At 37.8% G+C, this 14,218-nt stretch overlaps 1 protein-coding gene across 1 annotated transcript in view; it reads right to left on the minus strand.

The window, feature by feature from the left end:
- Nucleotides 1-14,218, minus strand: part of C2H1orf87 (chromosome 2 C1orf87 homolog) — a 76,844-nt gene that overhangs the window by 10,342 nt on the left and 52,284 nt on the right. The window contains 1 exon segment of the mRNA XM_067709704.1: nucleotides 912-991. Within this exon segment, the coding sequence (XP_067565805.1) occupies nucleotides 912-991 (80 nt within the window).

Here is a 14,218-nt window from a genome sequence, read left to right on the forward strand (position 1 = left end):
GAGTGATTTTCCTGGAACAATAGGAAAGTTGCTTTACCAAACTTCTGCTTCAAGTCGCCTTTCTAAAAAGTGGGACAACGAATGCTGCTTATACAGGAATATGAGAAGAATCGATTATTGCAGAGAGGCAGTAAAATCCTCAAACAAGAGGCAAAATAAAAGAGCAAAGTATATATTTTTTATAATCTTATTCACAGCAGACTTAACACTCAAGGAGAAAAGCATTTGCTGTTGTTTCTTGCATGGAAAGAGGCTTGCCAAAATGGATACTATTTTCTAAAATATTTCGAAGTGTGAAATGCATGAAGAGGCCTCTCGTCATCTGAAGATGAATTATGTTCTAATCCGGGCATTTAAAAACAACAACAACAGAGAAACTCAGGCAGTTTTTCAATTCTGTCTGCATCTTCTCCTGGTTAAGTGCTGGGAATATTAAAATGAATTTTAAATGCTTGCCAGATTTTTTTTTTTAAATCAAAGAGCCCATTACATTTTAAAATGGGATGTCTGGGGAAAAGGTCACCCTAAGTTTCTGGAAGCTGGAGTTAAGATGTTAAAATAGGTCTTACAACCATCCTTTTGGCAGTTGGTGGACTGGTCACAGGCTCTGGAAGGACACCTGTCCACATGCTACAAGTTCAACTTTCAGGGGCCAATGGCAAGCCCATCACTGAGTGGTGATAAGTGGTTTCTGCATGCATACCAGCTAGGAGAGAAACCAACCACACTTTAGGAGTTTGTCTGTATTCCTTCTCTGCTGGAGTAGAGTCTTGAAGTCAAAGATAGTCTGATAGTCAAGGAACTGGGTGGAAATCAAAAATTCAGAAGGGAGGGCCTCACCCAGCATCAGTGAATAGAAGGCGAAGGATTGGTGAAGCCCTTCGCTGAGGTCTGTATACCCAGCTGCATACCATATGTTCAGTTTTTCCTTGAGATATCTCATTAACTTCAGGATGCACTGGAGTAGCAGAGGTTTCCTTTCCTTTCTTTCCTGGATGAGAAAGAAAAAAATGGCTTTAGTTTGGTCTCTTTATTTTAACACATACACATATACACCCAGGCAAAGAAAATGTGGAGGCTCTGCTATACGATTGGCATTGTAAATGGTGATGGGGATACACTGGTGGATAAGAAAGATCTAGTTCCTGCCCTGATGAAGCTCACAAAGGGGAGGTAAATGCTAAGTAATCACTCAAGATTATTATTTAATTACAAACGACCATAAACACAACACAGGAATATGTGAAAATAAATTCCTTTTGGGCTAGGGATAGGAGTGGTGAAGGATCAGAGAAGGCTTCTTGGAGGAAGTGACACTTCAAGTGGGGACCTGAAGGATGAATAGGAGTTTCCAGGCAAAGGTGATTGTGGGCATGTGCATAGAGCAGAGAGTTCCAGATAAGCAGAGACATCAGCCTGTAGAACTGTCCTCAATCAGGAGGGCTTTTACAGTTTGGGAAGTGGCATGGGACCTCTTCCTGTGGTCCTGCCTCTTAGAGAAGCAGGCACTTCTGCCTCCCTTACCACCCAAGTTTGTACTTGAAGGATCGTGTAAAACCTTTGTCTTCTCCCTTCCTTGTTCCTTTCAATGGTTAGAAGTCCTATATGGGAAGAGGTTTGAATGGCATCCCTAACCCAGGAGATTTTACTGTCCAGGTGCTAGCTGCTCAGGCTGCTGCTTTCATGAATAGAAGAAATTTCCTTAGGATGCAGGAAAGAGACATAAAGACCTTCAGTTTAAATCCTCTAAGGCTTATTGTGGGCATCATTCATTCATCATTCAGCACCTGTCATCAGACTTGGCAACATTCATTTACTGTATAAATCAGTATGACAACGACACAGCATAGACTTCTAGGAGCTTCAGCTTCAATATTTAATGTGTAATTCAAATATGCCATTAACAAATACATATTGTTTCTGAGTTGGGTGTTGCTGTTTTCAATAAAATGGTTCAATCAATGAGTTTTAAACAAAAGGTAGAGGGTGACAGTATAACACAGTGGTGGAGAATAGAGGCTCTGAAGTCAGATGCCTTGGGTTTGAGTCTTGGCTCCTTTCTCTATTAGCTGCATGACCTAGGGCAAGGGACTTGTCCTCTTTGTGTCTCAGTTTCCCTTTCTGTAAAATGGGGATAATGCCATCTATAGGTTATTGTGAGGATTAAATGAACTAGAAAATGTAAAGCAAATACTTGGAGCATAGCAAGTACTCAATAAATGTTAACTAATAGTGTTATCTGTGTAAGGATGTTTATATAAATAAATTCACATATTGAATTAAAAAGCCTTTTGTTAGACTTTTAACACTGCACCTACAACTCATTATGAATCTTCTCCCACAGTTTCTTAATGGAGAAGGCAATGTGATTTCATAATCTTCTCTGAAGTCCCAGCACCCAGCATTAGAATAAATACTCATTGCATGTTGGTTGACTAAATGGATGATCATGTGGCCTAATCTGAGGTTTGGAAAATACAGTCACTGAATATATAGTTCTGTGTCTCCCATTCCTTTTCAGGCCCTATGGGAGGAAGGATTTCTCTCTTTATCCTTCTATACCTAACCCAGATGCTATAGATGAACTTTGGTGTCAGATCTCATGCTATAATCTGGCTGCTTCCCTTTACCAGCTGCAAGCTTTCAGATCCTAATTTTGTCAGTTGTGAAAAGGGAATGATAATAGCTTTCTGCAATAATATTGTGGAGATTAAAAAAATTACCTAATAAAATGCTTAACATAGGGAAGATGCCCAATACAAGGTAGTATTATTTGTTATTGTGTTATTTTATGTGATCTTAAGCAATCTAGTTTCTCCAGAAAAGAGGACTTTACATTAATTATGATGTGCCAGGCATTTTTGTGGGCACTGTTCACATGCATTATCCCTTTTAGTGTAAGATCTAGAACCTAGAGTTTGTCCTGGTCCAGTTTCTCTACTGTCTGCACTTGTCAAAGTTCTATTAGAAGAAGATGCATGTTCATCTCCCTGGTCTCTTTTAAGCTTCCCTTTCTCCCTCCTAATGCCTATAAGCATATTTTAAAAAGTAATGTTTTGCACATGTGAAAATTGAGAAACCTGAGGCAGAGGTGATTTTTTTTCTTTCTAACACAGCAGGAAGGATAAATAATAACCATCTGTCTAGACTGCCAGTTGAAGATTTGTGCTGGAGGAAATAGGTCAAGCTGGCTTCTAGAGATTTACAGGTATTGGAAGGACCAGGTTTCACAGGGCTTCCAGTGGATTCTGAGTTACACAGCCAGCCATACCATCTCTCCCCCACCCCAACTAATGACTTGAAATCAACGGTCTTCAGCACTGGCTGCTAAAATGCTCCCACCTGGGGAGCTTTAAAAATTACCAATGCCTAGGTGTCACACAGACCAATTATATCAGAATCTCTAGGGGTGAGAACCTTTTGGGAATTCTAAAAAATTCCCAGGTTATACTAAAGTAAAGCCATAATAGATAACAATTGACTTAAAAGAATGAAATAATGCCATTTGCAGCAACATGGATGGACCCAGAGATTATCATACTAAGTGAAGTAAGTCAGGTAGAGAAAGACAAATATAATATGATATCATTTATATGTGGAATCTAAAAAATGATACAAATGAATTTCTTTATAAAACAGAAATAGACTCACAGACATAGAAAACAAACTTATGGTTACCAAAGGGGAAAGGGGCAATGGGAAAGGGAGGAATAAATTGGTAATTTGGGATTAACAGATATACACTACTATATATAAAATAGATAAACAAGGATCTACTGTATAGCACAGGGAACTATATTCAATGTCTTGTAACAACCTATAGTGTAAAGGAATCTGAAAAACATTATATATATATATGAATAACTGAATCACTTTGCTGTATACCTGAAAAATTGTAAATCAACTATACTTTCTAAGAAAGAAAGAAAGAAAGAAAGAAAGAAAGAAAGAAAGAAAGAAAGAAAGAAAGAAAGATAGAATATGGCCTCATTGGACCTACTGGATGAAGCTTTTGTGAGAAGAAAACATATATATCTTGAATATCTATATATGTCAGACATTTCCCACATGTTTTCTTACTTAATCTGAAGAATAACTCTGTGAGGTAGAAATATCTCCATTTGACAGGTGAGGAGACTGAGCAATGAAAGTTTCAGTTATCTGCTTGAGATGACAGAGGTAGGGTTAGGTTGGGATTCTAACCCATTCACTCACTCAATAAACATTTGTTAAATGCTTATTATGATACGACAATGAACAAGGCAGAATCTTCTCATGGAGTGTACATTCCAGTGGTGAGGGCAAACAAGTAGGTATGAAAAATAACGTCAAGTAGTGATAAGTGCCAGAAACACAACTAAAGCCAATGATGGGGGTAGAAAGTAATTGCAGTTGCTATTTTAGATAGAGAATTCACCAAAGGCCTCTATGAAGTGACATTTAAATAGAGTCCTGAGTGGAGAAACAAGGGAGAAAGCCATGCAAATGTCTGGGGAAAGATCATTCCAGGAAGAAGCTATCACAAGGGCAAAGGCCTCAAGGAAGGGAGTATTTGGTGCATTCAAGCAATAACTGAGAGAAGAGCCTAGCTGACACGGGATGAAAAGAGCAGAGAAGTGGGTTAGATATTTGCAGAACTAAAGGGCCTTATGGGCCATGCATGTGACCCTTCATTTTGCCCTTCTAGTGATATCTTGCTGGCCACCCCTCCCTCATCCCAGTGCTGTGGTTTGGTGGGAATAATCCTTAGTTCCAACTCCAATCTTGGTTTGTGATTCGTTGAAGACTATTTTGGTATCCCAATCACAGTCTTGGTTCAAAGACGGACATGAAACTCAGTCTGAGTCTCTGAGATGAGAGGAGATATCTGTTACAGTTTCTTAGCTAGTAAAGTTCTCTCCTTCTTGGCAGGACCTCCCAAAAGAGAGTGCTGTGAGTATATGATGAACATAGCTGCCAGAGCTATTTTGCTATTACAGGAGTGCCCAGAGCAGTTGGGACACCAACATTTAGAGGCTGAAGATGATGCCAACACCAGGTAAAGCAAGCAGAGAGCCAGAAAGGAGCAGATCCTTGATCTGACACTTGAATGGCTAGATCAAACCATGTCTATAGCTCTTGCTGCGGCAAGACTTTTAAGTTACATAAACGAAATCTCATTATTGTCTAAACAAACTGAGTTGGCTTTTCTGTCCCTTCAGTATAAGTAGTTCTAACTAGGAATTACTATGGATTTTTTTCCTTAATAAAAGGGAGGTTAAGCTCTTAGCCATTTTTCTGTGCTATCTTGAGTGATGGGCCATCAGAAAATGTTTGAGGGGATCAATGAACCTCTGAGGCTACCATCATTCCCTCCTAATTTCCCCCCATCAGTAGTCATGCTATAGCCCTGCTCGATGCTTCCTGCTCTCCTTCTTTCCTTCCCTCACTTCACAGGCTCCACTGTGAAGAGATTCAAAGTTGGGGTCATATTTCATTTTTGTAAAATACTACTTCAGATCTTAGAACAAACCATGTTTGGAGGAGTCTAAGCTCTTTTGTGTTTGTCTTCATGGGAGTTTGTATCATTTCTTGGATCTGTGGCTTGAGATATTTTTATCACTTTTGGAAGGTTTTCAGTCATAATTTCTTCAGATATTGCTTCATCTATACTCTCTTCCTCCTCTCCTTCTGCAACATAATTACACATATGTTGGATAGTGTCACCATTTCCTATATGTCTCTTATACATTCTTTTTTGTATATCCCATCATCTTTTCTCATTTATGCTTCAATCTGGATATTTCCTATTGAATGATATTCCAGTTCACTAATTCTCTCTTCAGCTATCTTCTATTATACCCATCTGTTGAGTTTTTAAATTTAATTTTTGTACTTTTTAGTTCTAGATATTCCATTTGATTCCTTTTATAGATTCAAATTAATGGCTGAAAATTCTTCATCTTATTCATTTCCTTAAACATATTAATTACAGTTATTTGAAAATCCATGTCCTGTTTTGTATCATTCATGACCATTTCTAACTGAACATTTTGTATGGATAATTCAAGAGATTTTGAGATGTTAATGTCTTCCACAGAGGGTTTTTTTCTTCTTTCTGTTGGTTGTTCAATTTGAATTTCAAACAATACCTTTCAAAGAAATATTGTTTTGTATTTTTAAAAGTTTTTATTGGAGTATAGTTGATTTTAAATGTTGTGTTAGTTTCAGGTGTACAGCAAAGTGAATCAGTTATACATATAGATCTATCCACTCTTTTTTTTAAGATTCTTTTCCCATATAGGCCACTGTAGAGTATTGAGTAGACTTCCCTAGACTATACAGCAGGTTCTTATTAGTTATCTATTTTATATATAGTAGTATGTATATGTCAATCCCAATCTCCCAATTTATCCTTCACCTCACTTATCCCCTGATGACTATAAGTTTGTTTTCTTTCTTTCTTTTTTTGGCTGCCTTGGGTCTTTGTTGCTGCACATGGGCTTTCTCTAGTTGGGGTGAGCGGGGGCTACTCTTCATTGTGGTGTGTGAGTTTCTCATTGTGATGGCTTCTCTTGTTGTGGAGCACAGAACTCTAGGTGCACAGGCTTCAGTACTTGCAGCACATGGGCTCAGTAGTTGTGGCATGTGGTCTCTAGGGCATGCAGGCTTCAGTAGTTGTGATGCACAGGCTCAGTAGTTGTGGCTCACAGGCTCTAGAGCACAGGCTCAGTAGTTGAGGCACATGGGCTTAGTTGCTCTGCAGCATGTGGGATCTTCCTGGACCAGGGATTGAACCCGTGTTCCCTCCATTGGCAGGCGGATTCTTAACCACTGTGCCACCAGGGAAGTCCCCATAAGTTTGTTTTCCACATTTATGACTCTACTTCTGTTTTGTAAATAAATTCATTTGTACCCCTTTTTTAGATCCCACATATAAGCAGTATCATATGATATTTGTCCTTCTATGTTTGACTTACTTCACTCAGTATGACAATCTCTAGGTCCATCCATGTTGCTGCAAATGGCATTATTTTGCTCTTTTTTATGGCTGAGTAATATTTCATTGTGTATATGTACCACATCTTCTTTATCCATTCCTCTGTTGATAGACATTTAGGTTGCTTCCATGTCCTGGCTATTGTAAATAGTGTTGCAATGAACATTGGGGTGCATGTATCTTTTTAAAAATGTATTTATTTATTTTTGGCTGCATTTGTCTTCATTGCTGCATGCAGGCTTGCTCTAGTTGCAGTGAGAGGGGGCTACTCTTTGTTGCGGTGTGTGGGTTTCTCATTGTGGTGTCTTCTCTTGTCGTGGAGCATGGGCTCTAGGTGTGCGAGCTTCAATAGTTGTGGCACGTGGGCTCAGTAGTTGTGGCTCATGGGCTTAGTTGCTCCGTGAAATGTGGGATCTTCCTGGACCAGGGCTCGAACCTGTGTCCCCTGCACTGGCAGGCAGATTCTTAACCACTGTGCACCAGGGAACTCCCACATGTATCCTTTTGAATTATGGTTTTCTGGGGGTATATCCAGTAGTGGGATTGCTGGGCCATATGTTAATTCTCTTTTTAGTTTTTTAAGGAACCTCCGTACTGTTCTCCATAGTGGCTGCATCAATTTACATTCCCACCAACACTGTAAGAGCATTCCCTTTTCTCCACACCCTCTCCAGCATTTATTTTTTGTAGATTTTTTGATGATGGCCATTCTGACTGGTGTGAGATGATACCTCACTGTAATTTTGATTTGCATTTCTCTAATAATTAGTGACGTTGAGCATCTTTTCATGTGCTTTTTGGTCATCCATACATCTTCTTTGGAGAAATGTCAATATAGATGTTCTGCTCATTTTTTGATTGTTATTTGATTTATTTATTCTGATATTGAGCTGCATGAGCTGTTTGTATATTTTGGACATGGATCCCTTGTTGGTTGCTTTGTTTGCAAATTATTTTCTCCCATTCTGAGGGTTGTCTTTTCATGCTGTTTATGGTTTCCTTGCTGTGCAAAAGCTTTTAAGTTTACTTAGATTCTATTTGTTTATTTTTGTTTTTATTTTCATGAATCTAGGAGATGGGTCAAAAAACATCTTGTGATTTATGTCAAAGAGTGTGCTGCCTTTGTTTTCCTCTAAAAGTTTTATACTGTCTGGCCTTATATTTAGGTCTTTAATTAATTTTGAGTTTATTTTATTTATTTATTTATTTACTTTAACATCTTTATTGGAGTATAATTGCTTTAGAATGGTGTGTTAGTTTCTGCTTTATAACAAAGTGAATCAGTTATACATATACATATATCCCCATATATCTTCCCTCTTGTGTCTCCCTCCCTCCCACTGTCTCTATCCCACCCCTCTAGCTGGTCACAAAGCACTGAGCCAATCTCCCTGTGCTATGCAGCTGCTTCCCACCAGCTATCTATTTTACATTTGGTAGTGTATATATGTTCATGCCACTCTCTCACTTTGTCCCAGCTTACCCTTCCCCCTCCCCGTGTCCTCAAGTCCATTCTCTAGTAGGTCTGCATCTTTATTCCCATCTTGCACCCAGGTTCTTCATGACCATTTTTTTTTTTTAGATTACATATATATGTGTTAGCATACAGTATTTTTTTTCTCCTTCTGACTTACTTCACTCTGTATAACAGACTCTAGGTCCATCCACCTCACTACAAATAACTCAATTTCATTTCTTTTTATGGCTGAGTAATATTCCATTGTATATATGTGCCACATCTTCTTTATCCATTCACCTGTCAATGGACACTTAAGTTGCTTCCATGTCCTGGCTATTGTAAATAGACCTGCAATTAACATTGTGATACATGACTCTTTTTGAAATATGGTTTTCTCAGGGTATATACCCAGTAGTGGGATTGCTGGGTCATATGGTAGTTCTATTTTTAGTTTTTTAAGGAACCTCCTTACAGTTCTCCATAGTGGCTGTATCAATTTACATTCCCAACAACAATGCAAGAGGGTTCCCTTTTCTCCACACCCTCTCCAGCATTTAATTTTTGTACATTTTTTGATGCTGTCCATTCTGAGTGGTGTGAGATGATATCTCATTGTACTTTTGATTTGCATTTCTCTAATGATTAGTGATGTTGAGTATCCTATCATGTGTTTGTTGGCAATCTGTATATCTTCTTTGGAGAAATGTCTATTTAGGTATTCTGCCCATTTTTGGATTGGGTTGTTTGTTTATTTGGTATTGAGCTGCATGAGCTGCTTGTAAATTTTGGAGATTAATCCTTTGTCAGTTGCTTCATTTGCAAATATATTCTCACATTCTGAGGGTTGTCTTTGGTCTTCTTTAGGGTTTCCTTTCCTGTGCAAAAGCTTTGAAGTTTCATTAGGTCCCATTTTTTAATTTTTGTTTTTATTTCCATTTCTCTAGGAGGTGGGTCAAAAAGGATCTTGCCATGATTTAGGTCATCAGAGAGTGTTCTGCCTATGTTTTCCTCTAAGAGTTTGATAGTGTCTGGCCTTACATTTACGTCTTTAATCCATTTTGAGTTTATTTTTGTGTATGGTGTTAAGGAGTGTTCTAATTTCATTCTTATACATGTAGCTGTCCAGTTTTCCCAGCACCCCTTATTGAAGAGGCTGTCTTTTCTCCACTGTATATTCTTGCCCCCTTTATCAAAGATAAGGTGACCATATGTACATGGGTTTATGACTGGGCTTTCTATCCTGTTCCATTGACCTATATTTCTTTTGTGTGCCAGTACCATACTGTCTTGATTACTGTAGCTTTGTAGTATAGTCTGAAGTCAGGGAGCCTGATTCCTTCTGCTCCGTTTTTTGTTCTCAAATTGCTTTGGCTATTTGGGGTCTTTTAGTTTCCATACAAATTGTGAAAAATATTTTTCTAGTTCTCTGAAAAACCCCATTGGTAGTTTGATAGGGATTACACTGAATCTGTAGTTTGCTTTGGGTAGTATAGTCATTTTCACAATGTTGATTCTTCCAATCCAAGAACATGGTATATCTCTCCATCTGTTTGTATCATCTTTAATTTCTTTTATCAGTGGCTTATAGTTTTCTGCATACCGGTCTTTTGTCTCCTTAGGTAGGTTTATTCCTAGATATTTTATTCTTTTTGTTGCAATGGTAAATAGGAGTGTTTCCTTAATTTCTCTTTGAGACTTTTCATCATTAGTGTATAGGAATGCCAGAGATTTCTGTGCATTAATTTTGTATCCTTCTACTTTACCAAATTCATTGATTAGCTCTAGTACTTTTCTGGTAGCATCCTTAGGATATTCTATGTATAGTATGATGTCATCTGCTAACAGTGACAGCTTTATTTCTTCTTCTCTGATTTTGATTCTTTTTATTTCTTTTTCTTCTCTGATTGCTGTGGCTAAAAATTCCAAAACTATGTTGAATAATAGTGGTGAGAGTGGGCAACCTTGTCTTGTTCTTGTTCTAAGTGGAATTGGTTACAGTTTTTCACCATTGAGGACGATGTTGGCTGTGGGTTTGTCACATATGGCCTTTAATATGTTGAGGAAAGTTCCCTCTATGCCTATTTTCTGGAGGGTTTTTATCATAAATGGGTGTTGAATTTTGCCAAAGGCTTTCCCTGCATCTACTCAGATGATCATATGGGTTTTCTCCTTCAATTTTTTAATATGGTGTATCACATTGATTGATTTGCGTATATTGAAGAATCCTTGCATTCCTGGAATAAACCCCATTTGATCATGGTGTATGATCCTTTTAATGTGCTGTTGGATTTTGTTTGCTAGTATTTCATTGAGGATTTTTGCATTTATGTTCATCAGTGATATTGGCCTGTAGTTTTCTTTCTTTGTGACATCTTTGTCTGGTTTTGGTAACAGGGAGATGGTGGGCTTTTAGAACGAATTTGGGAGTGTTCCTACCTCTGCTACATTTTGGAAGAGTTTGAGAAGAATAGGTGTTAGCTCTTCTCTAAATGTTTGATAGAATTTGCCTGTGAAGCCATCTGGTCCTGCGTTTTTTTTGTTGGAAGATTTTTATTCACAGTTTCAATTTCAGTACTTGTGATTGGTCTTTTCATATTTTCTGTTTCTTCCTGGTTCAGTCTCGGAAGGTTGTGCATTTCTAAGAATTTGTCCATTTCTTCCAGGTTGTCCATTTTATTGGCATATAGTTGCTTGTAGTAATCTCTTATGATCCTTTGTATTTCTGCAGTGTCAGTTGTTACTTCTCCTTTTTCATTTCTAATTCTATTGTTTTGAATCTTCTCCCTTTATTTCTTGATGAGTCTGGCTAATGGTTTATCAATATTTTTTATCTTCTCACAGAACCAGCTTTTAGGTTTCTTGATCTTTGCTATTGTTTCCTCCATTTCTGTTTCATTTATTTCTGATCTGATCTTTATGATTTCTTTCCTTCTGGTAACTTTGGGGTTTCTTTTGTTCTTTCTCTAATTGTTTTAGGTGTAAGGTTTTGTTGTTTATTTTGTATGTTTCTTGTTTCTTAAGGTAGGATTTTATTGCTATAAACTTCCCTCTTAGAACTGCTTTTGCTGCATCCCATAGGTTTTGGGTCATCGTGTCTCCAGTGTCATTTGTTTCTAAGTATTTTTTAATTTTCTCTTTGATTTCTTCAGCGATCACTTCATTATTAAGCAGTGTACTGTTTAGCCTCCATGTATCTGTATTTTTTACAGATGTTTTCCTGTAATTGATATCTAGTCTCATAGCGTTGTGGTCAGAAAAGATACTTGATACAATTTCAATTTTCTTCAATTTACCAAGGCTTGACTTGTGACCTACGATATGATCTATCCTGGAGAATGTTCCATGAGCAGTTGAGAAAAATGTGTATTCTGTTGTTTTTGGATGGAATGTCCTATAAATATCAATTAAGTCCATCTTGTTTAATGTATCATTTAAAGCTTGTCTTTATTTATTTTCATTTTGGATGATCTGTCCATTGGTGAAAGTGGGGTGTTAAAGTCCCCTACAATGAATGTGTTACTGTTGATTTCCCCTTTTATGGCTGTTAGTATTTGCCTTATGTATTGAGGTGCTCCTATGTTGGGTGCATAAATATTTACAATTGTTAAATCTTCTTCTTGGATCGTCCCTTGATCATTATGTAGTGTCCTTCTTTGTCTCTTGTAATAGTCTTTCTTTTAAAGTCTATTTTGTCTGATATGAGAATTGCTACTCCAGCTTTCTTTAGGTTTCCATTTGCATGGAATATCTTTTTCCATCTGCTTACTTCCAGTCTGTATGTGTCTCTAGGTCTGAAGTGGGTCTCTTGTAGACAGCATTTATACGGGTCTTGTTTTTGTATCCATTCAGCCAATCTGTGTCTTTTGGTGGGAGCATTTAGTCCATTTACATTTAAGGTAATTATCGATATGTATGTTCCTATTCCCATTTTCTTAATTGTTTTGGGTTCATTATTGTAGATCTTTTCCTTCTCTTGTGTTTCTTGCCTAGAGAAGTTCCTTTAGCATTTGTTGTAAAACTGGTTTGCTGGTGCTGAACTTTTTCACCTTTTGCTTGTCTGTAAAGGTTTTAATTTCTCCATCAAATCTGAATGAGATCCTTGCTGGGTAGAGTAATCTTGGTTGCAGGTTTTACTCCTTCATCACTTTAAATACGTCCTGCCAGTCCCTTCTGGCTTGCAGACTTTCTGCTGAAAGATCCGCTGTTAACCTTATGGGGATTCCCTTGTGTGTTATTTATTGCTTTTCCCTTGCTGCTTTTAATATGTTTTCTTTGTATTTAATTTTTGACAGTTTGATTAATATGTGTCTTGGCGTATTTCTACTTGGATTTATCCTGTATGGGACTCTCTGTGCTTCTTGGACTTGATTAACTATTTTCTTTCCCATATTGGGGAAGTTTTCAACTATAATCTCTTCAAATATTTTCTCAGTCCCTTTCTTTTTCTCTTCTTCTTCTGGAACTCCTATAATTTGAATGTTGGTGCATTTAATGTTGTCCCAGAGGTCTCTGAGACTGTCCTCAGTTCTTTTCATTTTTTTTTCTTTATTCTGCTCTGCAGTAGTTATTTCCACTATTTTATCCTCCAGGTCACTTATCCGTTCTTCTGCCTCAGTTATTCTGCTATTGATCCCATCTAGAGTATTTTTAATTTCATTTATTGTGTTGTTCATCGTTGTTTGTTCCATCTTTAGTTCTTCTAGGTCCTTGTTAAATGTTTCTTGTATTTTGTCTATTCTATTTCCAAGATTTTGGATCATCTTTACTATCATTATTCTGAATTCTTTTTCAGGTAGACTGCCTATTTCCTCTTCATTTGTTAGGTCTGGTGGGTTTTTATGTTGCTCCTTCATCTGCTGTGTGTTTTTCTGTCTTCTCATTTTGCTTATCTTACTGTGTTTGGCGTCTCCTTTTTGTAGGCTGCAGGTTCATAGTTCCCTTTGTTTTTGGTTTCTGTCCTCAGTGGTAAGGTTGGTTCAGTGTGTTGTGTAGGCTTCCTGGTGGAGGGTACTAGTGCCTGTGTTCTGGTGGATGAGTCTAGATCTTGTGTTTCTGGTGGGCAAGTCCACATCTGTTGGTGTGTTTTGGTGTGTCTGTGGACTTACTATGATTTTAGGCAGCCTCTCCACTAATGGGTGGGGTTGTGTTCCTGTCTTGCTAGTTGTTTGGCATAGGGTGTCCAGCACTGTAACTTGCTGGTCGTTGAGTGAAGCTGGCTGCTAGTGTTGAGATGCAGATCTCTGGGAGATTTTCGCCATTTGATATTATGTGGATCTGGGAGGTCTCTTGTGGACCAGTGTCCTGAAGTTGGCTCTCCCACCTCAGAGGCACAGCACTGACTCCTGGCTGTATCACCAAGAGCCTTTCATCCACACGGCTCAGAATAAAGGGGTGAAAAAGTAGAAAGAAAGAATTAGTAGAAGTAGAAAGAAAGAAAGAAAGAAAGAAAGAAAGAAAGAAAGAAAGAAAGGAGGGAGGGAGGGAGGAAGGAAGGAAGGAAGGAGGGAAGGAAGGATAAAAGAGAAAGAATATAAAGTAAAATAAAATAAAGTAAGATAAAATAAAATAAAGTTATTAAAATAAAAAATAATTATTAAGAAAAAAATTTAAAAAAAAATGGACGGATAGAACCCTAGGACAAATGGTGGAAGCAAAGCTATAGAGACAAAATCTCACACAGAAGCATACACATACACACTCACAAAAAGAGGAAAAGGGGAAAAAATCGTAAATCTTGCTCTCAAATTCCACTTCCTCTATTTGGGATGATTCATTGTCTA

This window comes from Pseudorca crassidens, chromosome 2 (genome assembly GCF_039906515.1).
Source record: "Pseudorca crassidens isolate mPseCra1 chromosome 2, mPseCra1.hap1, whole genome shotgun sequence".
In the NCBI taxonomy this organism is placed as follows: domain Eukaryota; kingdom Metazoa; phylum Chordata; class Mammalia; order Artiodactyla; family Delphinidae; genus Pseudorca; species Pseudorca crassidens.